Source organism: Enhydra lutris, unplaced genomic scaffold (genome assembly GCF_002288905.1).
Source record: "Enhydra lutris kenyoni isolate GAN:26980312 unplaced genomic scaffold, ASM228890v2 scaffoldscaffold21, whole genome shotgun sequence".
Taxonomy (NCBI): domain Eukaryota; kingdom Metazoa; phylum Chordata; class Mammalia; order Carnivora; family Mustelidae; genus Enhydra; species Enhydra lutris.
The window spans coordinates 57,949,880-57,962,551 of NW_019154105.1; the positions used below are offsets into that span (position 1 = coordinate 57,949,880).

At 42.4% G+C, this 12,672-nt stretch overlaps 1 protein-coding gene across 1 annotated transcript in view; it reads right to left on the bottom strand.

Moving 5' to 3' along the window:
- The window catches only part of LOC111149044 (coiled-coil and C2 domain containing 2A), a 131,415-nt gene that overhangs the window by 22,695 nt on the left and 96,048 nt on the right, over positions 1 to 12,672 (bottom strand). Inside the window, exons 26-29 of the mRNA XM_022505936.1 lie at positions 12,090 to 12,186; positions 11,546 to 11,644; positions 8,072 to 8,248; positions 3,128 to 3,331 (exon numbers count right to left, since the gene is read on the bottom strand). Of these exons, the coding sequence (XP_022361644.1) occupies positions 3,128 to 3,331; positions 8,072 to 8,248; positions 11,546 to 11,644; positions 12,090 to 12,186 (577 nt within the window). The remainder of the gene's footprint in view (positions 1 to 3,127; positions 3,332 to 8,071; positions 8,249 to 11,545; positions 11,645 to 12,089; positions 12,187 to 12,672) is intronic.

Consider the following 12,672-nt stretch of genomic DNA (forward strand, 5'->3'; position numbering starts at 1 on the left):
AAGGGAAGCAGGCTCCCTGCTGAGCAGAGAGCCCGATGCGGGACTCGATCCCAGGACCCTGAGATCATGACCCGAGCCGAAGGCAGCGGCCCAACCCACTGAGCCACCCAGGCGCCCGACAGTCTTTATTTTTTAACTGGAAAGTTGAATCCCTTTGCTTTGATTGCGATTGCTAGTAAACATTTAGACTACTTCTACTCCCTTATTCTGTGCTTTTTATTTTTCATACTTTTTTGTTTCTTTTTTTCTCCCCGCACTCTTCTTCATCCCATTTCATTATTTTATCTCCCCCCACTATGGAAGCTATATGCACTTTCTTTTACTCTTTTAAGTGATTGATTTAGAAATTTCAACATGAGGGCACCTGGGTGGCTCACTCGGCTGAGCCCCCAACTCTTGATTTCGACTTGCGTCATGATCTCAGGGTCATGGGATCAAGCCCCGCGTCAGGCTCCACACTCAGCACAGTCTGCTTGTCCCTTTCCCTCCCATTCTACCCCTCACCCGCTTGTGTCCTCTCTTTTTAAAATAAGTAAATAAAATCTTAAAAAAAGTAAAAGAAGTTTCAACATGAATATTTAACTTTAAAACTCTTAAAAGTTAATAAATAGCTTCACTCTCCTCTTGGAAAATACAAGGGCATTAAAATACTCTCATCAATCCTTTCCTGACATATATGCATTTTTTCCCCAGGATTTTTGTTTTTATCACAATTTTCCATCCTCATTGCTAGTAGTATTGATGTGAAGACAATGCCTATTTAGATTTACTCACAAATTTCCCATTTTCCTTATTATTATGCTAATAATCATAGTATTACTATCCTTACTTCTCTTGGATGTGAATTTTTTTGTAAATTTCTTAACTGAGAATCTTTTGGTTGTAAATTCTCCCAGTGTTTGTGTGAAAGATGGCTTCACTGGATATAAATAACTAGTGTGATGGCTATTTTCCTCCAGCCTTTTGCAGATATTATTCCTTCTCTGAATTCCATTTGTGCAGCTGAAAAGTCTATTGGTTGAATCATTGCTCTTTTATAGAAAATCTGTTTTTTCTCTCCAGCTGCTTTTAAGACCATCTTTGTAGTTCTCATGACATGCCTAGATTTTAATTCCATTTCATTTATCTTGTGTAGGATATACTGGGCTTCCTGGATCAGAGGATTGTTGACTTTCATCAAGTCTTAAATTCTTAGCTCTATCTCCTTGAACATTGTCTTTCTCTTTTCATACAGGGTGTCCTGCCTCTATCCTCCATGTCTCTTAACCTTTCCTTTAAATATTCTATTTTTTGCTATCTCTGCTCTATATTCCAAGTAATTTCTTTGCATGCATATTCCAGTTCAAGAAGTCTCTAATTATATTTAGTATTTTGCTTAAGCCAGTTGTTTTCTCATTTTAACTATTCTATTTCATATTTCTATAAGTACCATGCAATATTTTTAATAATTTTCCTATCAGTTCTGACAGTCTACTGTTCCCTGTATTTCTTAAACTGAGTAAACATATCTGTTTTATAGTATGAATCTGATAATTCCAGTATCTGCGGTCTTTTTGGCCCAATTCTGCAGTGTGTTGTGTGTGTTAACTCTTACCTTCTTTATGGTGACTTATTTCTTCATTGATAATCTTTTATATGTTTGTGTTGCTTGGAACTTTGGAACTTTTTCTGTTTGTTTTTAAGGCTGAGTTTAAAGGGCGTTCTAGAAAGATCTGTGTTTCCTTCTGTCAGGGATTTAGGCGCATTCTCAATAGGGAACACTTTCAATTAAATTTTCAGCTGAAGTCTGTTTTTTTGGGGGGGGTGGGAGGTCGTCCGGCAATGTAAATTCCAGTCTCAAATGTGAATAAATACAACTTATTGATTAGGAATTCCCTGGAGAAAGTTTTTTCGTTTCTCTTCATCCAGGCTGAGACAGGTAAGATTCCTTCTGCAAAGCAGGGTATTTCCTGGTTTACCAGCTGTTGACATTACCTGTCAAGAGTCCTAACTCTGTACCTGAGTCTCTGATTCAACCATCCTCCCTCCCTAGCCTGGCACCACACATTACCTCCTACCCCAACAGCCTTGTGGCCTGCTTGAAGCCCAGCACAAGGCATCAGGAATTACTGGACAACCTCAGAGAAGACATTATTTCAGGCTCTCACCCTTGTGGAATCTGCTTCGTTGTTTCCTGTCTCTGAGTTTTCCCCCTCACCTTAGTTCTATGTCAGCCACGATTCTAAAAATGGTTTAAAAATGTTATTCATCCCTGTGTTCTCTCCTGAAAGAAGTTTTCTGCATATTTACTATGCTAGGAATAATAGAGGGAAATCCCTATTATGGTTTTTAATAAAAATTGATTAACAAAAAAAGTAACTAATATGTGGAACATGGGCTTTTCTTTTTTGCTGTATCTATATCTGCAAGTAGATATATCATCACCCTGTTCCTAAATTATTATGTTAACAACTTATTAGCAGCAACTACTTCCTAGACTACTCACTCTCTAAAGATAGTTATGGGTTACAGTAGTCACTTAATAATACCTGTTTAACATATGGCTTCTGTTATGTGTGGTTGTGAGGGGGAAGGTGCTTTGCAGCCATATTTAATGGCCCAGTATGGATGGTCTGTGGTGACAGCTTACATATTTGTACATCCTCAAATCTTGGAAATAATTTTTGCTTCATTTGAAATCAATGACACCTATCATATTAACTATAATACTGAATACTTCTCTAACTATAGTAGAAAGTGCATGAGTTCTAAAGTTGGAGGCCTAGGTTTGAATCCCAGAAAATGATGGAGGACTCATAATGAAGGCGTGTTTATATAAGACACTGTGAAAGTGTAAAGCATCTTCCAAATGTTAATTTCCAGAACCCACTTGAGAGCCAGGGACAGGGTAAGCACCCCACAGTCTGAAAGAATGAACTAAGGATTACTACTGTCTCTGGTTCCTTCAGACTTTTCTAAAGAAAATGAGCCTCAGAGTAATAAAAAAGTATTAATCATTTCTTTCACCACTAATGATCTCAATATAGTGACTATCTGAAGTACTAGGAAACATGATAATTAAGAGGGCGATATATTAAAATTTTAACACATTTTTAGCAGCAGCCTTGATGGGCTATGAAACACTCACCGCCGTTGCCTGGGGGCTGTTGGGGCAGGCATCCAGGAGCTCCTGGGGAGGGTTTAAAGGCTTGAGGTAACGGGTGACAAAGACTGTTTTCCCACTGATGTCCGTCACTGTTGTGAGGCACTGGCGATGTGGAAACTTTAAGGCACATTCAGTTTGAAACTTCTCTGTTGCTTGAAGCAATTTCTCATCTTCCTGAGAATCAAACTTCAAAAACAAAGACTACATGGAGTTTACATCTGATGACAGGAGACACAGTAGAACTCGCTGAGATCCCAAAGTTGACACGAACTAAATGTGTGGTTCAGGAAATATGATTAAGTGACCCCTTCGCTATTGCCATGCCCTGGAGTCCTAGGGCTTCATTTAACTATATTTATAATCTAAAAATTAGATGGATTCATCAAGTATTTAAAAGATATTGAACAGGATTGAAAGAAAATAGCCAACAGGGAAGCGGTCCTGTGGAAACTATAGCCACCTACAGAAAGTAAACTATGATGTACTAATTCTGGTTGATGAGACCAAGCAGAGGTTTTTTTTGGTGTATTTTGACGTTGGTTTTAGAGGGGAGAGGGGCTCAGAAATCTAACATCTCAAAGGCAAGCTTGAGCAACTCACGTTAAATGCATAACAAACTGACAGATACATGTGGGTGTGTTAAGTTTTAAACCCATGATCAATGTAATACATAATAGTAATGGGTCTCAGGGAAAAGGGAAACAGAACCAGAAAGACCAAATTTATTATATTTATTCTAAGCTGTTCTCTGATCCAAGATGAGCTACCAGTTCCCAGACTTCTGATAGTAACTCAAAGCAGATGAAACAGAGAAATTTTCATTTGCCTTTAGACACATGTAATTTTTCCCCCTAAAGCTATTGCTAAAAAAGTAGTTTGCAAAAAGCACATATTTAAGTGTTTTTTAACCAGATTTTTGTTGCTTACATAAAAATATACACATGGTTGCTTACATTTCAAAGGGTTTCAAGATAAAACTCATATAAAATTTTATTAGAAAAATTAACTGTTAGGTGGAATTTAGATTCTGGGCAGTGCCTCAAAATATGTATGTTTTGAGAAGGGAAATGCACCCAGCTATCCATACTCTGCTTTATTTTTGTTTGTTTTAGCATTTAAAACTGCTGATAACTTTACTCTGTCTCCCCCATAGAGCAAGATGCCTAGAATCAGGGATTTTGATCTTGGTTTTTTTTTTTTTTTTTTTTTTATCTCCAGTACTAATCTCACCTGGCACATAGTTCATATAGTGTTTAACAAATGCTGGTGAGTGAATGAACAAGTGCACAGAAAACATCCCCTTACTTTTGATGACTTCAGATCGAATCTAGACTATTTCAGCTGTTCTGACTTCTGTTTCATTGGAGCTGAACTGTGGTTCCTGTTTCTAATTTGATTGCTGTCCCCTGAGGCACTCGGGTACAGGTTGTGGGGATGTGAGGCACTTCCAGAAGCTTGCCATATACTCCCACGGGATGTCCCTGACATCTGAATCTGAACACCATCATCATCATCACCATCATCATCATCACTATAACCACCTACCGCTCGGCACATTGGGACAGAGATATAAATAAATGAAAAGGGTGAGCTCCGAAGATTTGTTTGGTATGGGTGTATCACAGACTCCGGAGATATAACTGTCACCCCAGAAATAACTGTAATTCTATAAAGACAGAAAATCATGCAACAAGAGTGGCTGAAAAAAGCACCCAGTGAATCCATCCCTGTGTCCTTTAAACTCATTCATTTACTTATTTGTCCAATTATTTGCTGAGAGTCTGAAAGGTTCCAGGCTCTGTGGTTAAAGGAGGATGAAACAGTGCCCTCAGGCAACTTCTAGTCTAGAGGAAAATACTAACAAGCAGGCACTTAATTACTTGACCAGAGATTCTATGGAGTTAAACACGGGACGCTAGGGGGGCACTTAAGAGGCAGCAGTAGGCACTGTCCAGAAAAAGCAGTAAGAACCCTGAATCAGTCCTGGCTATTGGCCTTCCAGGTTGAAGAAACTGTGCCTAAAACCTTTTTTACCACTTGGACCTGGATGTGCTGTTGTGTATTTTGACTACATACCCTGTACTTTGGGAGAGCAGGGCCCATGCTTGAATCATCTTGTGTTCCTGTCTGCCCCAAGTATACATTAATGGTCATTAATCTATTAATGGTCATTAATACTTGCTTAGGCCACCAGGATGCCATTTCATGGAACGAAACAGTGATTTATGGAGGAGTGTGCTATTTGGTAATCTAAGGAGTGCCAAGGGAAAGCTAAATACTGGAAGAATTTGGGTTGTTTATTACAAAACAAATTAAGGGCTAACTGACAAATTCTCAGTTTGACTCAACACAGAATGTGGACAGTTTTTTTTTTTTTTTAACCATTAGGTTAGTGTCCATATTTACAGAAAATTGAATGGGTTCAAAACCTCCCTTTGGACACACTGACAGCTCCATGGATCAGAAATCCTTGTCATGGCTGCGTGGTCTCTGTAAGCAGCAGCTCATGCATTTTATGGGCTTGGAGACAGTGGAGATGGTTCCCAGCAGGCAAGCTACATTCACACCTATGACTTCCTACATGCAAAGCTAACTAAGAATCTCTCTGACAAAATGAAACGGGCCAGAAACTGGACATTCTTCATGGAACTCTGGACATCTGTAGCTCATTGCCCAGGGATCGCACACATAGCAGGACCCATCAGCCTCCGTGAAGTGGCAGGGGATGGAGGGCAGCTGAGTAAAAGCCTAATGACTACTGACCAATGAATGTAAAACACAATACCTGGTACACCTTTTTAAGCATGTCACTCATCTATCAGAGGCAAGAAAGAAAAAAGAAATGAGAGGAAGACTTTATTAACAGAAATAATCTATTTTTAAAAACTTAACTTCCCTTGAGACAACATAAAGTAGTTATAAGAATTTCAGGTGTTGCTACTGATTCTCTATGAAAATCCCATGAATAAATCCTTTAAAAAGTCACAGGGAATGGATCCTCGTGGGGTGATGGTGGAGGGAAGATTCTAATCTGCTAATCCTGGAAGTTGCTGCTAAGGGGAGAGCCAATTCCAGGTTATGGTCTCTATGCTCTTAGGATGAGAGCTTGTCTCTCTTGCATTATCTTCAGGGGACTCACCTGGCAGTGTTTTCTGCCGCCGTGTTTAGGACTTGAGGGTGCTGTCAGTCCACATGCTTCCTCATCAAATAGCAGCAAAGAGCCTGCCCTCCAAAGGGGTTTCTTAAGCCCTCTTTTTGGAGGCCTAAGGGAAATGCTTCGCACAGCCACAGCGGGGCAGTGACATGCCATGGAAGACAGCAGTGGACAGCCTTGGTACCTGCCTGTAGACAGGGCAGGCTACGAGACCTGGGGGACCTGGGTTTAGAGCCCGTGGGGACCAGTGCCAGGACATGCACCAGGTGCTAAGGCAGCCCTGGGTTTCAGCCCTTCAGCCAGTGGTCCCAGAAAGTGATCCCAGACTGCTTTCACGGGCTCTGGAAGCTCACCTCCAGATGGAGTGCTTTTCCTTCATGAAGAAGACAGAAATAGCAAAGCCATCTTTTGTCTGGGAGCATTTTTCTGTGTCAGCATGTTTTCTGGCTTTCTCTTGAGTTTATATATAAAGAAAGAACATTAAGAATACATGTTTTACTTCTTAGAAATACTTTGAAACACATATATTCTGCCATGTCTTCTAGAAAACAGATTTTCACAGCATTTGTGACAAAGGCTAGCATATAAAATTAATTTGAATTTCAGCAGATTTATTTTTCCAATAATCCTTGCAAAGGTGAATAGTGGAAGTATTTTTCTCTGTGAACAAAACTGTAATACTGAAAAAGAAACAGAGGAATGTGCTCTTTTGTCCCCCCCATCTCCATCTGAGTCTTAATTATAAAGATGGATAAACTAAAGAAAGAGTCAGCACAAGAATCCACGTTTAGTGCAGTAGGTGACAAGCTGGGTTTACATGGGAATGTAAGCTCTGTGGGATTTTTCTCTGCTTTTCTAGGCTGCTGTATCCCCAGTGCCTGAAAAATGCCAGTCACACAGAAGATGCTCAGTAAATATTTATTAAATATATACGATTTCGAGTCAGGCAGACTGGTTAGCTCTGCATTTACTGTTTGGGTGAACTGGATGGTTGAGCCTCGGTTTCCTCCTGTCTCAGTCGGAGACCCACCACACAGTACAGCTGTGAGTATTAAGAGAGAACAGGTGTCAAACGTCTGACACGGTGCAGAGAACCGAGTAAGAACTCAGTACGTGGTGGTGGTGATTGGATCAGTTTATAGTATGAAGAGGTCATGATCAACGCTCTCCCCCCAGACCAGAGAGGGCAGCACACATAACTGCTGAATAAGCATGTTATGTTAAGGAAGTGTGTCCTGGCTGTAAGGGCTGGGAAACAGTTGCCAACAAACCTAGGTTCTGGAAACTTTGTTGTAGAGCGGTTCAGAATTAGGGCACTTGGGCAGATGCCTGCGCCTGTCTGAAGGCACTGAAGAGAGGTGACCCCGGAGGTCTAGCCTTACAGTTCTGTAAATCGATTCAACGCACAGCCCAGCTAGGGATGTGAGGTCAGACATGGAGCTGTATTTCGGTGTGCTTGCCCATAAACAGCAAGATAGAAGAGCGGTCTGCTTTTTTCCTCCCATTAAGAAAATTCTTCTAAACCTGATGCATGTTTATGTCTGTCTTGCTTTGCCTGAACGTTTAAGTTGTTGATCAACTGAAGTATCGGCTCAATGAAAGTGCAAATCTGCCGTCTCCCCTTCCATCCATCTAGACTGTAAGAGTAGTGAGTGGACAGTGTCAGGGACCTCTGCCCGTGCCATGCGGTCTGTGTTCATAAAAGCGCCGCCCAGCTAGCCTAGCAGCATCTCATCACCAGGCCTGCAATTCCTGAGTGGGGGCAGGGTTACCTTTTCTCGAACCGACTCCCCGGGAACCAGCTGAGGCTCGATGGTAATGAACAGGGTGATGTAGGAGCCTTCACTCAGGCTTCGCACAGCATCAAAACCCCGCTCGATAATCAGGCTTCGCTCCTTGCTGTAGCCCAGAAGAACAGGGGGAATGTCTATTTTAAATGTCCCATCAATCTGTGAAGAACATACGACTTGGTAAACATCCCAGTGGTTTTCCAGTTCAAAGGCAAGTACCGGCTCTCACGACCTAGTGAATCCAATAAAGTCTGCTCAGACTGGCATTCAAGGCTCCCCCTCTTTCCGGGTGTGTCTCCCTGAGCTCTCATGGGAAGGGCTCTCTACTTCCCTGCCTCTGCACAATTCCACGGAGCATCCCCAGCTCTGTGGGGGTCTGTGACAGCAGGTCACCTGGCTTCAAATCTTGGATTACAGTCCAGGTGCCTGAGCTCCTGCCTTTATCAAGAGACAGTAATAGGACCTGTTGTAGGGTGGTTCTGGGTGCTAGATGAGTAGATGTCAGACATTCACAAAACTGCCTGGCCGAAGCTCAGTGCTCAGTGCGGGTGGGCCAGCAGCCATTCCCCTATCCCCACCTCACAGAGTACTAAGCACTATTTCCAGATCAGATGTCATCTCCTTGGTGAATTATTCCGTTGTCTCCAGCAGCCTCACGTAGGCAATGTGTCTTGCACTTGTTACCGTGACCCATTCTGCCCGACTTCATAGGCGTGTGCCTATTTATCACTTCCCTCTGGAGACTCTGTGATTTCTCTCTCTGAATAGATCTCTGTATCACCCAGGTTTCAACCACCCTTCTCCAATGTAGAGCAGCGTTTTGTATACACAGCAGGTGCTCAATACATGCAGGTCTGGTGCACTACCAGCCATTTACGTAAAATGACCTGACTTCTGTAGAGACTTCAAAAGACAGGACTTTCCACTCTTGCACAGTCAACACAACAATATGTTTATTATGACTGTCTGATGCCACGCCACTATTCAGGGCCAGAATCTGAAATTCATACGCTTACAGAGAATCCAATTTTCATTTCAGTCTTTGGTGGTATTTATGTCTCAGGAGAAATAGAGAGGGAAGTTAAACTTTTAGGGACTGTGTTTTCCAGGGAGGAATTAAGTGACCTGCTGTTTAATTTCCTCCTTACATCAGTGCTTTGCCCCAGATCCTGGGAGTGGGGGCGGGTGGGTGAAGGGGTACAGAGAAAAGGATACAAAAACAGGGCACCTGGGGGGGCTCAGTCAGTTAAGTGTCTGCCTTCGGCTCAGGTCATGATCCCAGGGTCCTAGGATCGAGCCCCGCATCAGGCTCCCTGATCAGTGGGGACTCTGCTTCTCCCTCTACCACTTCCCCCTGCTTGTGCTCGCTCTCTCTCTCTGACAAATAAATAAATAAATAAAATCTTAAAAAAAAAAAAAAAGGATACAGAAACAATGCCATGAAATGTGTAGCTGAAATAACTGAGCACATCGGATGTGAGACATAGGCTGATGACCCAGAGAGGAATGGGCATTATCTCCAGATAGCTGGGGTGTAAGGATTTAAGACAGGGTTTCTCACCCTGCACACAGCTGGTATTTGGGGCCCAATGACTTCTGTGGTAGGGGCTGTCCTGTGCTCTGTGAGGTGTCTGCAACAACCCTGGCCTCCACCCACAAGACGCCACTAGCTCCCCCTCTACTTGTGACAACCAGTGGTGTCTCCAGATCCTGCCAGATGTCCCCTGCAGCTGCACGGAAGAGCACGAGCTTTGGAGTACGACAAAACTCCTAAATGACAAATGTAACGAAACCATTCTCAAAAGTTAATATTGAAATGTATAAACCCCAAAGTTGAATAGTTCTCTCTCCTTTTATCAATCTCGTTCTCCAGGGATACACCATGTGAGCATTGTGGGAGGTGGGTAAACACTGAATCCCACTCCACTGTAAGCTTTGGGATTTGAGTAGTGACCTCACCTCTCTAGGCTTCTGTTTCTTTATCTGTAAAATGGGAACAATAAAGCTGACTGGGTTGTTGTGAGGTTTAATTGAAGTGACATACAAACTAGCTAGTAATGGCATGCAATATAGTTACTCCTACTATTATTAGTGGGTCAGGGCTTGACTTGCTACGTGTAGCTCCAAACCATGACCTACGAATAGGGAAGCACATAGATTATGTCATGGTTCAAGGAAGAAATTTATAACACAGCTATGGCAAAAGAGATCAAACTGCCTCATGAAGTAGTGAGTTCCCTGTTTCTAGAGACACTCCAGCAGAGTACGGATATTACCATAATAAAGGAAATTCATTTATCAGGAAGGGATTGGGAGTAATTACCTCTGAGTACCCTTCCAAATGTGAAATTCAGCAATGCCAAATAACATGGCAGTTTCGTTTAAAAACTCATGTGCTCTTAAACAGCTTTTCTTTCATTTAAGATCTTTTTTAAAAAAAGACTTTATTTATTTATTTGACAGTGAGAGTGAGAGAGTGCACAAGCAGAGGGAATGGCAAGGGGAGAGAGAGGCAGGCTCCCTGCTAAGCAGGGAGCCTGACATGGGACTCAATGGCAGGACCCTGAGATCATGACCTGAGCTGAAGGCAACACTTAAGCAACTGAGTCACCCAGGTGCCCCTTAAGATGTATTCAAAGAGAGAAATGGAAATTTTTTGGCCAGTACATCATGGAATCTTCACCTGTGGACTGTCCCTTTGTCTAGGGGGAGAATCACAATTCTACAATCCTTGAGATTCCAACCCATCCAGGCCTGGGTTTTGCCAAAGACTCTGGGGCCCGGGTGACACCTGGTCTGGGTGGTCATCACGTGTGGGATTAAACCGCTCCCTCTGTGGCTGTGGGAGATTACCTACAGGCTTGTGGCTCAAAGCCTCCTGTTGCCATGGATTTAACACCAGGATATTAGAGCCATTGCAGAATCTTTCACTGTCCCAGATTAGAGCTACTGAATCATTCAAGCATTGTTAACCTAATGGGTTCCCTTAAGCAAAATCATTAAACTCTGAAGAAGGGTATCTTAGTTGAACGAGTCTCCACTAACCGTTTTTCATGTCTGAAATAGGGAGCACTCTAGAAGCCTTAATAGAATGTATGTGATTAAATAGGCCATCAATGTCCTGACTGTTCCCTTCAAGTTACTCTCAGGCATCTATCTACTCCACTTTTGTCCTTTTGACATGTTTCTGCTTTGTCCCACCTTCTGCTTTACTTCTATTTAAATGTTAGAAAAGTTCTCAGATTGAAACAATTGTACATTAACTGCTGACTTTGAGGGAAATTGATGTTTTACAAGCCACACAGATATGACCCAAATTGATGGCCTATCTTGCCAACCTCGGCTCGCGCTAGGTTCTCTCAGTATAGAGGGTGCAGACCCACTGAGAAAGCCGTAACAGGAGCAGTGGACACAGCCGTTCCCGAGCCCCATGGAATTCAGACATCAGATGCTTACCTTGGCTTGGAAATAAATGGTGCTAAATGGAATTTTCACGCTTCCCAACCAGTGTCTCTCAATACGCGTGTAGATTCCCCTTCCTCTTTCACGGTCATCCTGCGGGGTGTGGGAGGCAGTAAACCTTTAGGAATGTCAGCCACTCATGTAATTAACTGGCCCTGGAAAAAGGGCCAAGGTGTAGCTGAAAGCCTGTGGGCTAGGTTAGGCAGACCTGCGGCCCATTCTGGTTCATACACTTTATTGTTTTGTGACCCTGGGAAAGTCGCTCAACCCTTCTGCACCTCAGTTTCCCCTTCACTAAACTGGAGATTTAACAATCTCCTTCACAAGGTTGTTCTAGAATTAAGACCTTGTATGTAATACACCCAGGGCAGTTATCAAAAATCAAAAAGCTAGTTCTCTTCCTCCCTTCTCCCTTTCCTGCTGATACATGTCAAGTCTGAAACAAGTCAACCGTCACAAAGAGAATGTGTTAGGGACATATGGTGGGTAGAGGACGTGAACATGGGTGCAGATGTCTTCCTCAAAACTGTGAGCTTACCTCTAGGACGTCGTATAGCACTTCATCAAAAATGTTAATGAACACGTCGTCTTTCACTGACTGCAAACTGGTCGTGCTGTAATCCCCATTGGGGGCCCTGCAAAAGGGCACATGTGACCAGACACCATGACAATGGGTAAGATGGAAACAATGAGCATTCATATACCAAAATCTGAAAAATACTCAAATATGAGCATAGAGATAAGGATCAAAAGCAGTGTTTTCATTCCAAACATTTACCTTTTTAAAAAATTTTTTATTATGTTAGCCACCATACAGTACAACATTAGTTTTTTTTTTTTTTTTTTTTTTTTTTTTTTACAACATTAGTTTTTGATGTAGTGTTCCATGATTCACTGTTTAAGTATAACACCCACTGCTTCATGCAATATGTGCTCTGCTTAATACCTTTCACCGGGCTCACCCGTCCTCCCACCCCTCTCCTCTCTAAAACCCTCAGTTTCTTTCTTGGAGTCCACAGTCTCTCATGGTTCATCTCCCCCTCTGATTTCCCTCAATTCACTTTTCCTTTCCTTCTCCTAATGTCCTCCATGCTATTCCTTATGTTCCACATTACCTTTGT